Source organism: Squalius cephalus (genome assembly GCF_949319135.1).
Source record: "Squalius cephalus genome assembly, chromosome: 13".
Classification (NCBI taxonomy): Eukaryota; Metazoa; Chordata; class Actinopteri; order Cypriniformes; family Leuciscidae; genus Squalius; species Squalius cephalus.
The window spans coordinates 31479962-31493368 of record NC_137134.1 but is presented as its reverse complement, the minus strand read 5'-3'; the positions used below and the strand labels follow the sequence as shown (position 1 = coordinate 31493368).

Below are 13407 nucleotides of genomic sequence, written 5' to 3'. Positions count from 1 at the left end.
ACATACATGTAATGACCCAATACCTACAAAAAAGTCTCTTGGAGCGTAGCCCTAAACACAACAGGAAGTCAGCTATTTTGAACTTCCTCTCAGATTTTGGGCAGTTTTTGCCATTTCCTGATGTTGTACTTTAACGAACTCCTCCTACAGTTTTGATCTGATCCTCTTCAAATTTGGTGAGTGTAATCTTAAGGCCTTTACTAAAGACGCCGGTTGGCGGTGGCAGGGGTGCGAGGGCCCTTTTCATCGCTGCTTGCAGCTTTAATTCTTCTTCTTCTTCTTCTTCTTCTTCTTCTCCAAAGTGAATCGCTTTTTAGAGGGCCTAAACATGCTCGAAAACTCATGAAACTTTGCACACGCTTCAGAAGTGGTGAAAATTTACGTGTGATATGGTTTTCAAAATTGGGTGGGGCAAATTCGGTAAATTATTGCCCCCACATTTTGCCCCGGCTCCTGGTTTCACGTACAGGTATGAAATTTGGTACATACATGTAATGACCCAATACCTACAGAAAAGTCTCTTGGAGCATAGCCCTAAACACAACAGGAAATGAGCTATTTTGAACTTCCTCCTAGATTTTGGGCATTTTTCGTAATTTCCTGATGTTATACTTTAACGAACTCCTCCTACAGATTTGATCTGATCCTCTTCAAATTTGGTGAGTGTAATCTTAAGGCCTTTGTGACGTTAAATTGTGAAGATCTAGAGTTTTCGTCGAAGGGTGTGCCCTCGGCGGCCTGACAAATGTTCACCCAATTTCGGCCTTCTGGTGATATATGCATGATCAGATAAGTTCAATATTAATGTTGAATGCAGTTCCGATGTTGCTAGGCAACCACAGACAGCCTGCAGTAACTTAGGCATACAATTTCCAATCTGTCCCAAACTTCACATGTTTGATAAGAGTCCTGTCCTGAACACATGACCATGCTCATATTTGGTTATAGCAATAGCGCCACCTGCTGGTAGCAGGAAGTGTGGCAAATACAAAACATGCTCGAAAAATCATGAAACTTTGCACACGCTTCAGAAGTGGTGAAAATTTACGTGTGATATGGTTTTCAGAATTGGGGAAATTATTCAGAAATTATTGCCCCCACATTTTGCCCCGGCTCCTGGTTTCACGTACAGGTATGACATTTGGTACATACATGTATTGACCCAATACCTACAAAAAAGTCTCTTGGAGCGTAGCCCTAAACACAACAGGAAGTGAGCTATTTTGAACTTCCTCTCAGATTTTGGGCAGTTTTTGCCATTTCCTGATGTTGTACTTTAACAAACTCCTCCTACAGTTTTGATCTGATCCTCTTCAAATTTGGTGAGTGTAATCTTAAGGCATTTCCTAAAGGCGCCGGGTGGCGGTGGCAGGGGTGCGAGGGCCCTTTTCATCGCTGCTTGCAGCTTTAATTTTGTTTTGCTTTTTGAAAATGTCATTTTTGGTTATTCAAAGTTTCATAACTGTGTGTTAAAGGAGGCTTTTGTAATTAATCTATTAATATTATTAGTCGAATTTCACATCCATAAGTGTAAGTTTTCTAACAAAAAGCTAATTTTTTCTGTATTCCTTAAAGAATTTGAAAATTATTTTTTCTACAATTCAATCTAGTACTAATAGAAAAGCTATTAAGACTGTTCATTTATGTACTGTCTTTAAAATCTTTGACTGATATAATGGTCTTATATTTTTATAATTTTATTTTATTTTTTTATTTATGTGTGTTTTCTTTGCTCCCCTGGCTCTAAAGTTGTATGTTGTATCATTCTGTAGTTTAAAGCATTAAAAAAAAAAACACACACACACACACACACACACAAAAAAAAGTTGTTTACAGTCCATAAAAACATTCCTTTTTGAGCAAATAAAGTGGATCAAATGAGTAACAGTTCTTACACTATATTATAATTAAACATTTTAGTAAACGTCTGACAAAATGTCCCTATCTGTTGATTATCGCACACATGAAACACTATGTGAAACATGTATGCTAGCATATTGTGTTTATCCAAATTTACCCCATTGTTTCGTATATAATATCCCACATCAAATGTATTTTTTTTTTTCACATGCGCCTGTTTTGTAAACATATCAATTGACCTCTGACCTATAATGCTGCCTGAATCATTATCATACACTCTTCATTCATTCAGGCCTACTTGGAGGGATGAAAACTAGGTAGTATAAAGGAAACACTGTAGTCAGTGTGTTGCTTTCCCTTTACTTTCACTTACTAGCAAGTGATGATGATCTATGAGTGACGTATCAGCAATACTTCTTCTTCTTAATCTTATTGAATAATTGCCCTTTTGATTAATTTTCTTTTGAATATGTAAATGTCATTTTTGCCATTTATAACATGCTCCATGTTCTTCTGTTCTTTCATGTATTTATTTTCTAAGATGTGCACTGTAGGTTTCGTAGTAAGATTTTTACTTTGTACCTGATTTGTTTTTGCTTCGTTAATGAAAAAAAAAGAAGAAAAATACTTCTTCTTCTTGTGTTTGTGTGTTCAATGACAGATGGAGTTTACCGCCTCCTACAGGACTAGTGCAGTCAGCGTGAGGAAGATCAGTTGTTCTGAAAGCTCTTCACTTGGTGACTTTATTTTAATCAGAGGTGCCAGATTCAAAATGTATAGCCTATATTAATAAATAAATTATGCATATATAAATATTCTGTGTTTGTAAATATTTTCTGCCTCAGTGTTTGTCTTGTCATATTTTGCAGTGTGACTCAGTCTCCAAAATGTAAATAATAGCCTATATTTTGTTTCTTTTGTTGTTTATCATGATAAAGAGAAATGACAAAACAGTGTGTTTCCAGATTAGACTGCCTGTGGATTTAAATTGTTAATCAATGAATGTGATCTAATGAGCAGCAGGATTTAAAGTAAATACAGAGCATTTGAAGGAATCTTTAACTGCAAAACACATTTATAATATATCAATTTACAGAAGAAGCACAGACCGTACATGAGTGTGACTGACTCAGACTCGAGCAGCTCAAAGTAAACCTCTACTGACTTCAGTACAGAGATGTGGTTTGATCTGTTGATGAAAATAAACCTTCAGCATCAGTGTGTCTATATGCAGACGTGTGGTTTGTGAGTGTGTGATTGACTCATGGAAAACAACATTAGTGTTAGTGTTAGTAACCCTTAGTGACCATCCTAAGACCTTCACACTTTTAATTGCAAAATATTGATCATAGGCCTACAATAAAATATTAGAAATTTACTTCTGCTTGCAAAAACTGAAAAGGTATTGTGTCCGGTCCGCCACCTGCAAAAGTGCAATACTAATACAGATGAATATTAATAACCAGAGGAAGAGTTGCAGTACGTGTACAGTAAGAGGGCGGTCTCAAATATTATTGGTGGAGAATCAGACGCAGTAACACTATCTCACAGTTTAACACTGTCCTGTTAGTTCACAGTCTCTCTGTCTCTGAAGTGTTCACATATAGTGCTATTATCTGAAAATGCTTCACATGTGTGTGTTGTTCTGCGTGTGCCGTCTCGTCGGTGAGTTATAATCATATTCAGTTTAACACATCAGTTCTTGCTTTAGTTTAAATACTATTTACAGAGATTTAATACAGAGCCATAAAACATTTATTTTTATCAGCCAGAGGATTTCCCAGATAAAAGATGCTCAAACTAAATTATGATTGTGTTTTGTGAGATCTACTTTAAACCACAAGAGGAAAATATGACAGGTTTAAAAACAGCAGATCCTGTTTTATTTAAAATATTTCATGCTTCATCACCCAAAACAATGACATGAGATGATTATTGATGAATCTCGCTACTCTGAAGTTTAAAGCCGACTGTTTGTTGCATTTACTGGTTTCTTAATAAAAATACACTGGATACTAATATAAAACTATATATTCATAAAAGTACAAAGTAAAGTCAAAGGCTTTAAGGGCTGTTCATTTGGGTCTTTTAGTTCAGGTATGTTTCTCTGTGAAACATTAGTGGAGTGTTTTTCAATCTCTTTTTCCTGATTTGCTCTATTTGGCTTCCCTTAACCCTTCATTCTCCAGAGCAGAGGCACTGAAGGAGCCAATCAGATTTAAGATGAGACACAATCACCCCTGTGGCTCCTCCCACAGATCACCTGTATTGTGATAACAGTGTATTGATAACTAAAAATAACATCACAAAAAAAATGAATCCCACTACTTCTGTGTCTGTGCTGCTGTTCTTCATTACAGTTACAAAACTGATCTATTTAAGATATTTGAGACCCTTAATCTGTGATAATCTCTGTTCTCCAGGAGTGTGTGCTGACACAGATGCAGTGAAGTCAGTGTCAGTGATGGAGGGAGATTCAGTCACTCTAAACTCTGATCTCACTGAGATGAAGGAAGATGATCTGATTTACTGGAGGTTTGGAGATGAAAACACATTAATAGCTGAAATCAATGTACTGGCCGACAGAATGACTGTATATGAAGATGATCCTGATGGGAGATTCAGAGACAGACTGAAGCTGGACGATCAAACTGGATCTCTGACCATCACAAACACCACAACTGAACATGCTGGAGATTATCAGCTAGAGGTTAAAAATCGTGTGAGCAAGAGTTTTAGTCTTACCGTCTACGGTGAGTTAAATCATTTTTATAATTAAAGTGCATAAATCCTAAATAGTTGATTTTTCAATCTTAAAATTATAAATATTGAGATACACACATATTTCTGACTTTCCTTTTCAGCGTATTGAACACTTTCCTTTTGATTAATTATTATGAAGCTGGCATCTCAAATATTATTTAAAAAATAATAATCTGGAATCACAGTATAGTCTACTGAGTGTGAATGACATCAGAAACTCTCTCAACACATTAAAATAGTCAAAAAGAGACGTCTTATTTACTGATATGATTGATCCTGATTTATCTAATCTTTCTCAGCTCGTCTGCCTGTTCCTGTCATCATCAGAAGAGACTCTTCACACTGTTCTTCATTATCATCATCATCATCATCATGTTCATTGGTGTGTTCATCAGTGTTGAATGTGAGTGATGCGACTCTCTCCTGGTACAAAGGAATCAGTGTATTGTCCAGCATCAGTGTGTGTGATCTCAGCATCAGTCTCTCTCTACCTCTGGAGGTGGAATATCAGGATAAAAACACCTACAGCTGTGTGCTGAACAATCCCATCAGCAACCAGACCACACATCTGGACATCAACACACTCTGTCACACATGTGCAGGTACCACAGCTCTGAGGATATTATTCAGGTTCATTCACTAATGTGTTGATTTTGAGACTTATAACTTAAGATGCCAGACTTGATGAATGAGCTTCTGTCTTCTCATGTTTTTAAAACTGTTTTTAATTTATTATTTTTTTTCTTGTGTCAAGCATAACATTTGATCTTTTTAATTTCAAGAAAGACTAAAGTCAGCTTATTGAAAATCTAAATTTATTTTATCATTTGTTTCATTCGTTTCTCCAGAAGGCCACGCCCCCTGTTGTGATTCTGTTGAAGCTGTGCTGCGATTGGTCGTCACTGCGCTGATGGGCGTGGCTTCTGCGGCTGCTGCTGTTCTTCTGGTCAATGACGTCAGAGCTTCAAGAGTATAACAAGAGAAAACAGAAGAGATGTCATAATTATTGTGATATTAGTAAAAATGAAACTATATGTGTGGTCTAGTTATTTAGAAATGTGAAACAAAGCTTTACTTACCAATAGAAATACCTTTACTTCTACTCTATGAATTGCATCGTAAAGGTAATATAGGTTCATGACCTGAATCTGGTGTATTGGGCCATCTGGTGGCCAAAACGATGAATATTCTGGAATATTTCATTTTATTCTTTAATGCCATCCATTTTACATTACTTTGTTGATCAGTTTAAATTTATTCTTAATTTATGTTATGTTGCCTTTTCCCCATTTGTTTAATAAGCAGCAACCCCGAAAATACAAATGTAAAAATATGCACCAAAATCTTTCAATAAATTCTCTGTGTCTATCTAGAGGATTGATATCTCTCATCACTCTTCTTGTATATTAGATGTGCCATTTTATCAACATTGTATCAACAAGTCAAATATTTTCACTTTCCACCTTTGACTAATCGTAAGATTGTCTCAGACATGATCTAAGGATAAAAGTGCAACATGTATTATTCTAGACAGGACTTAAGTTGCATTGCATGTCAATCCTAGACTTAGAACCGGGTGTTTGTCCAGCTGGTGCGACCGGCCTCAGGGAATCAAGTACTCATTCAGTTTTCAATATTCAACTAATTCACTATCACACAAAGCTAATTGAGACATCAATTGTTCACATGCACAATAGTATTAACTGTTATTTGATTAGTTATAGGGTTAAATATTTGTATTGTCTTCCTTAATCTGATGTGTAGTGTAAGCTAATTGATACTATCAATTTATTTATTTATTTTTCTTCACAATTTGTTTAGTAATTTGCACAGTTCAGCTGAAAACAGTCCATAGTAATCACACATGATCTCTAACTCAATAGAAATAGGAAATTTTGGTTCAGAATCGATTCTTGGAATTTATGGAATCTAAACTGGAATCAAGTTGACACCAAAATTAATATAAGATGATGAGATGGTTGATTTTACTTGTTGCTAAAAACATAATAATTGCTGTCAACTTTTTTTTTTAATTCAAATATTAAGTTAGCTATATACTCGCCAGTCAGTGCAATGTGTGTGAGGAAATCAAAACGGTGATGCAGTGAAAAGCCCCGTGCGGTGAAGGGTAAAGCCTCATGTGGAGAACAATCCAATGACCAGCCCCGATTTCCTTCTTTCAAACTTTTACTGAATCTTTCAGTGAATTGTTAGATCATAGAGAAAATGTTAATTCCGTCATCATTTACTCACCCTCATGTTGTTTCAAACCTGTATGAGTTTCTTTCTTCTTCTGAACACAAAAGAAGATATTCTGAAGAATGTTAATGGACCCCATTGACTTCCATAGTAATTTGTTTTTCCTACTATGGAAGTCCATATACAGTCAACTGTTCAGTTACTGACATTCTTCAAAATATCTTCTTTTGTGTCTAACAGAAGAAAGAAACTCATACAGGTTTGAAACAACTTGAACTATACATTTAACAATTATTCAGCGGCAGAGCCACACACACACACACACACACACACACACACACACACACACATTGCACTATTTGGCCCCAAGTGTTCAAGTTGGCGTGAAGACTGCAAGTGTGTGTTGAGCTTTTGATTACCCGATGAGACAAAATTGCAAGTGTTTACAGAGCTTTACTTTGATTTTCAATAATTTGCATTATAAAATAAACTTCTAAATATCTGGTCAGTATAACAATTTGTTTTACTACAAAATTACAAGTAATATCTAATTATTTAACTTACAGAGGAATGTTTTCCTTGACATCTCGCGATTTCGTGGCACGCGATTTCCCGAATCTAATGCATGATGGGATACGCCTAGTATTTAAGATAGTGTGTGTTTAGTGTGCGTTCAGGGCACTACGCTTAGGCATTTTATAGACATGGGACAGTCTTGCACATTTACTTTCTGACACATACACACACTCTCAAGTGGCCAAGACCACAAGTGTGGTCCACTTCCCCCCCATCCCGTTCCATCCTGAAGACATCACTGATTCTCCTGCTATTACACAGGAGGAGGGAAGAGGTCGTGAAATAAACACAAGTTTCAAAGCAGTTGTAAAATGTTCTTTGCATTCAGAAGAGGTCCAGATGAATTTCAGCTGAAACTTCACTGAATGGCCAATTTTACATGTATTTTCATAACACAAAATACTGTGTTTGTGTTTAATACAATTTTCCTAATAGTATTTTGTATTTTATTTGTATCTGTTTAAACAGATTTAAAAAAAAAAAAAACATTCTGATGTATTTGTGCCCATCTCTGCCAGCATCTCTGGCTGAAGTCAGGGGAAAATCACAGCAATAATATAAAAGCTATTATTCATATTACTTTAATTAGCTTAATACTATTAAGCTAATATTACATTTTACAGAGATTTAATTTTAAAGAGATTACACAAATAAGGCATGTGTTTGTTGCATCTTGTCATTTTGTGTACTTTGAGAGGGCTGTTTGGATAAAGCTTGGAGAACTTCACATTTGACTCATTTTGTGGATAAAAAACCCTGCATTTATAGCATTTAGGCAAGGCAAGTTTATTTATATTGCACAGTTCACACACTATGGCAATTCAAGGTGATTTACATAGAAAATAATACAAATCAAAAAATAAAAGCAAGGGAAATTAAAACAGTAATCAGTTAATCAATTTAAAAACGACACCTTTACACCAGTATATTATTCTGAACAATGGGTTAATCATAAAGAATTAAATAATATAATGTTCAAACATACAAAGAGTGCAAAATTTCATAATTTTTCAGTCATAATGAGTCTAAATTTTCAGAAGTTTTTAGTACTGGAAGTATTTTTCCTATAATTTTCCACATCTCAGTTTTAAGCCGTGAACCATACCACCCATGAACTGAATCACACTAATACAAACTTTGATTCAAAGCAAAAATCTTTATGCAGATTAGAAAAAAAGACAAAGATGTACTTCTTTTTTAGGAATTGAGAACGTTTGCCATGATTCTTTCCCCCCTTTTTCTTCAGGATTATGGGTAGTGCAGTTCTTTTCCTGTAATTTGGGTATTAAATATATTTTTGTGCATTACATACACAGTACATGTCTGCAACAGAAGCACACAGGTGATCACTCACAGGTGATCGCTCTTGAAAGGTTTATCTGAACTTCCAGACACCAACCGCTGAGCTTTACATGACATCAGAGCAGGGTTTAGATTAAACCAGGATTAGGCCTTAGTTCAATTAGGATATTTAAGTATCTTTTATAAAAGTAAAAACAACGAAAAAAAACATTACTGGTGTGCATCTTGAAAAAACAAAGGCATTGATATATTTTAAGATTTGTTAGTGCAAGTTAAAACAGCTCAAACATGCATTTTAGTCCGGGACTAAACCAGGATAATAGTGCTGCAATACTAGTTTGAAAATATTCCAGTTCAAAGATCTATGTAATAGTGCAACAATTTTACAGAGATTACTGAATTTTTTTTAAACTTTAAAGCCTCCATGAAATCAAAATGAACATTTATGATTTTTTTTGGAATATTGCAGTGACTTATCCATGTACATGATTTTTTTTTAGTTCATGCACCCTCATAATTTTAATCTAAATAACCACAAAAGGCACTTATTATAATAACTCCTTTGAATAAAGCTGGCTGCTAAATGTACTTAGGTTTATAAGCTGCGGATATCACATAATTAAACCAAAGTTTGTTTTATTAACGCTTAAAGGGATAGTTCGGCCAAAAATGATATTTAACCCATGATTTACTCACCCTCAAGCCGTTCGAGATACGTATGTCAATCATTTTTCAGACGAACACATTTTCAGTTATTTTAGAAAATGTCTTAGATCTTTCAGTGGTTATAATGTGAAGTTATGGGGCTCACCTCCTTCAAGTCCCCAAAATGTGCATGCATCCTTCACAAAAGTAATCCATCCGGCTCCAGGGGGATAAACGAAGGCCTTCTGAGGGTAATCCGTGCGGTTTTGTCGTAAAAATATACATATATATAACTTTATAAACGAAAATAACTGCACTGTAAAAAGTAATTGCTGAATCTACTTAAGAAAAACTAGTGAATTTAACTTACTTTAGAAAAATTGTTGATTTAACTTGATTAGACTTTGTACTCTGAACTTTTATGTGGATACTGAACAAATCTAGTACATTGTACTTAAGATTGTTAAGTGTATTGTACTAAAGGCATGCTCACACTATTGCAAACTTCTTAAGCACAGAAGTTGCTAGTAATAATAATAATAATGCTAATAATAATGAAGTGAATAAACATTTTAGTAAATACCCTACAATTAGAAACGGTTGTTAAGTTTATACACACACACGTGCGCGCGTGCGCACACACACACACACACACACACACACACACGTGCGTGTGTATTTATTTATAGGTTCTGAATCTTTTTTTCCTTTGCGCTATAAAATAACTTGGAAACTACTAACATTAAAGCTTATTGGCAAGCCCATTTGCTGCTGCTGTGTCACAATCCATTATATTTTTATTAACAGAGTTTGATATATTTACTGGCCTTTGGTTAAATTTCAGCCATGATTTCTTTCAGCATAAGACGAAACTTTTAATTTCTTAAATGCATTTTCGTCTCGCGCATGCGCAATGGGACGGTTTGGTTAGTGTTTGAACTTGAAGACGACATCGACGAAGAAGAACTTCAGCTCGCTCGTGTTCGGGATGCAACTGCAAAACTAGGTAAGCTATTTATAAACCTCAATGTCATTGTATTGCTTATAAAAACGTAAATAGAATTTAATAAGATTCTCACGTAAGAGGAAAAGGCATAAGTTAACGGTTACTTAAGTAGTGTTTTATGTCGAAATAATGAGACCAGCTGAGAGACCAGTGGCTTAAGTTAACTTAAAAAATCGATTTTTAATGAACACTTTTTGTGTAACTTAAAGTTTGTAAGCTGTTTTACTCGGTTGTAAGTTCGGGGTTTATCATTAATAACTGTTATTTATGTAAAAACCTGCGCGGCCTACTTTACGAACATTCTTTCTAGAACGTTGGATGCTCACGTGTCGTTCGTTCACATGGAAATGATCAACACGATGCCGTTAAGAAAGCGTCACTAACAAGTAATTACTTATTATTTATGTCTTTTTCTTTTGTGTATGCTTATTTTGGGGACTTAACTGATGCACTGAACGTGCAAGTTCTGCTTGTTTTCCTTTGAAAAAAGGTCTCAGCTGTTGAAACACTTTAGATTAAAACATGGAAGCTAACGTTACACTAGAAGTACTCCGATTCCATTTGTCTTTAAAGTTTGTCTGTGTTCATTAAAATAATTAAATGCACTAAGGGTGCACTTAATAAAAAAATCATTAACATTAGGCACATGGTAGCCAATCTAGTTAATGTGATATCCCTTTGATATTTTACTGCCCACTTTGCAGTTTTGAGGAGCTTTGCTGTGAAGAACACAGTGGAAAGGTGGCCAGCCCTCTTCACTCAGAGTCAGGTGAGTAAATATTCCTGTCTTTATTGTTTTCCTATATAATTTAATCTTGAACATTTTCAAAGCAAGTTGATCATTAACCACTTTTGATGTTTAATAATTCATACTCGGACATTTCAGTGAAAAGTGTTTAATGTCAGTTTTTTTTTTTTTTTTTTTGTATCCTGGCAGAGTTTAGTCTTGTATTTGGCAAAAACCGAATTCTTTCAAGAACTGGACCGATTCACTCCACGTTTCATCGATATCTTCTGGGCTAAAGGTGAAGACATTGGCTCCAGACTTAAGAAGATATTGCAGCAGATTGAAAATAAAGTAAGCTCCTCGACATATCACAATTATTTTTCGATAGCAAAACAACTGTTACCTTTGCTGTTTTTGTTTGCTCTTTGTTGTGTTAGTGTCATGAGTGTTATGTAATATACATTTTTATAACTTTGCAGAAATCCAACATCAATGCGGTTCGAACAGCCGTTCTTCATGGCCTACCACTCCTCCTCGGAGAGGACTGTTCTGATTTTTACAAGATACATTTTGTAAGTATTTTCTACTCTGATGTTATTCTTAATTAAAAGGCAAACTGTTCTTCAAACAGTTTTGACATTTGGCAAGAAGAGTAATGAAGACAATATAAAACAGTCAGACACAGAAACAAAGGGATTAGATAGATAGAGAAAAGAATTAAGAAATTAGAGGAAAAAAGACACAAGATACATTTTATATTACATAAAGAAATGAGTGAAAAACAGTTGTAAGAAAGACAATATATATTTTTTGTTATTTTTAATTTGTATAGCTGGCCTTCAGTTTTATTTGTCTTTTCATGCAGTGGTTTGATGCATGTATTCCTCCCTGCATCCACTGCTGTGTCCTGTTTGAAAGGGCCTTTACATTTAGTGATTTTAATGCACTTTGTGATTTTATATGTGAAAAGCGCTTTATAAATAATTTTTACTTACTTGCTTGCTTTTACTTAGACATAATACAGTGTTATTAGTTTCATGCTTTAATTAGAGTATGTGCTCTTAAAGGGATAATTCACCCAAAAATAGAAATTGTCATTTACTCACCCATATGTTGTTCCAAACCTGTATGAGTTTCTTTCTTCTGCTGAACGTACAGCAGAAGAATGAAACTCATACAGGTTTGGAACAACATGAGGGTGAGTAAATGATGATATAATAATTTTTGGGTGAACTATCCCTTTAAAATAAGTTTTGTGGCTTGATTTGACCTCATTTTTGTTATGCTATTCCCATTTTTAGGACTGTGATGACAATGAAGATATTTCCCACATTGAAAAAGGAATTCTGACAGTGATTCCAAAGGGCTCTGCAACCATACCCTACTCCCTGCATCTTGATGCCACAACAACAACAATCATTTTGGAAGGTACAGTGGTTGTGGATGAACATGAAAATAATCCACAAGCAATTTGTTTGCTCTTTGGACTAATTTATGCTTTAAACTTATCCTGCAACACTGAAGAGCACATTCGACTTCATACAGAAAGTGATTTTGTCCATTGGCCAAAATTTTAAAGAGAACTGTAGTAGGAAATGTGTCCTGTACTAAACTTGTTATAGACTTGTAAGCTCTCCTTTTGACCACTTTATAAAGATGTTAAAAACATTGATCTTTTTATTGTCTTTTTGTTTTCTTGAGTGCAGTATGTGCTTTTTTTTTCTTCTAAAATGTTGTAGTGGGCCATGTTGATTGGCATGCCTTAAGTAATGTCTCAAATTAATATTGTTTTATGGAGCAAATAAACATTCTAGTGTTGTGCCAAATCTGCTGTCTGTCTTTGTATTCTCAACTTAGAATTTTGAGTAGAACTTGCTTGAGAACTTTAAGGCAATCAGTTTCCACATATTCCTCTAGTAAAATGAACAAGCAGACATGTTAAATTAACTGGTTTGTTTAAGTTCACCTTACTTAAATCTGCAAGTTGCCTAAACTTTTGAAATTGAGTTACCTCTACTCAAGTTTTATGGTAATCTCTACAAATATGCAAGTTAACTCTACAAAGTAATAGAGAGTAGTATCAAATAAAAAATTATGACCTAATTCACTTGACAATTTTGAGGCAATCAGTTTCCACAGCTTTTCTAAGTAAAGTCAACTTATTACTTTTTACAGTGTGGCTTCCGGTAGCGGTCGACGCGCGTTCACGGAGATGGATGCTGGCGCTGGCGTATGACAGCCAGAGAGCAGAGCAAAACAAAACTTTACGTCCGTTCTACGTCACAACGCTTCCTACACTACGTCCTACGTCATACGCCAGCATCCATCT

The 13407-nt window shown here is 35.1% G+C and overlaps 2 protein-coding genes and 1 long non-coding RNA gene across 3 annotated transcripts in view; 2 read left to right on the top strand and 1 right to left on the bottom strand.

Annotated features, from left to right (window-relative positions):
* LOC307169929 (uncharacterized protein) overlaps window positions 1-13407 on the bottom strand; it is a 251796-nt gene that overhangs the window by 148649 nt on the left and 89740 nt on the right. The gene's annotated exons all lie outside the window — the stretch shown is intronic.
* Window positions 8147-13407, top strand: part of LOC307169983 — a 553579-nt gene continuing 548318 nt past the window's right edge. The window contains exon 1 of the long non-coding RNA XR_013823257.1: window positions 8147-9329. This is a non-coding gene — a long non-coding RNA (uncharacterized lncRNA). The remainder of the gene's footprint in view (window positions 9330-13407) is intronic.
* LOC307169969 (uncharacterized protein) lies at window positions 10252-12655 on the top strand (the record flags this gene model as incomplete). The annotated part of the gene is made up of 5 exons (XM_079890870.1): window positions 10252-10351; window positions 11056-11120; window positions 11289-11429; window positions 11558-11650; window positions 12380-12655. 5 exons carry the CDS (start codon window positions 10252-10254, stop codon window positions 12653-12655), a joined length of 675 nt encoding a protein of 224 aa, XP_079746996.1.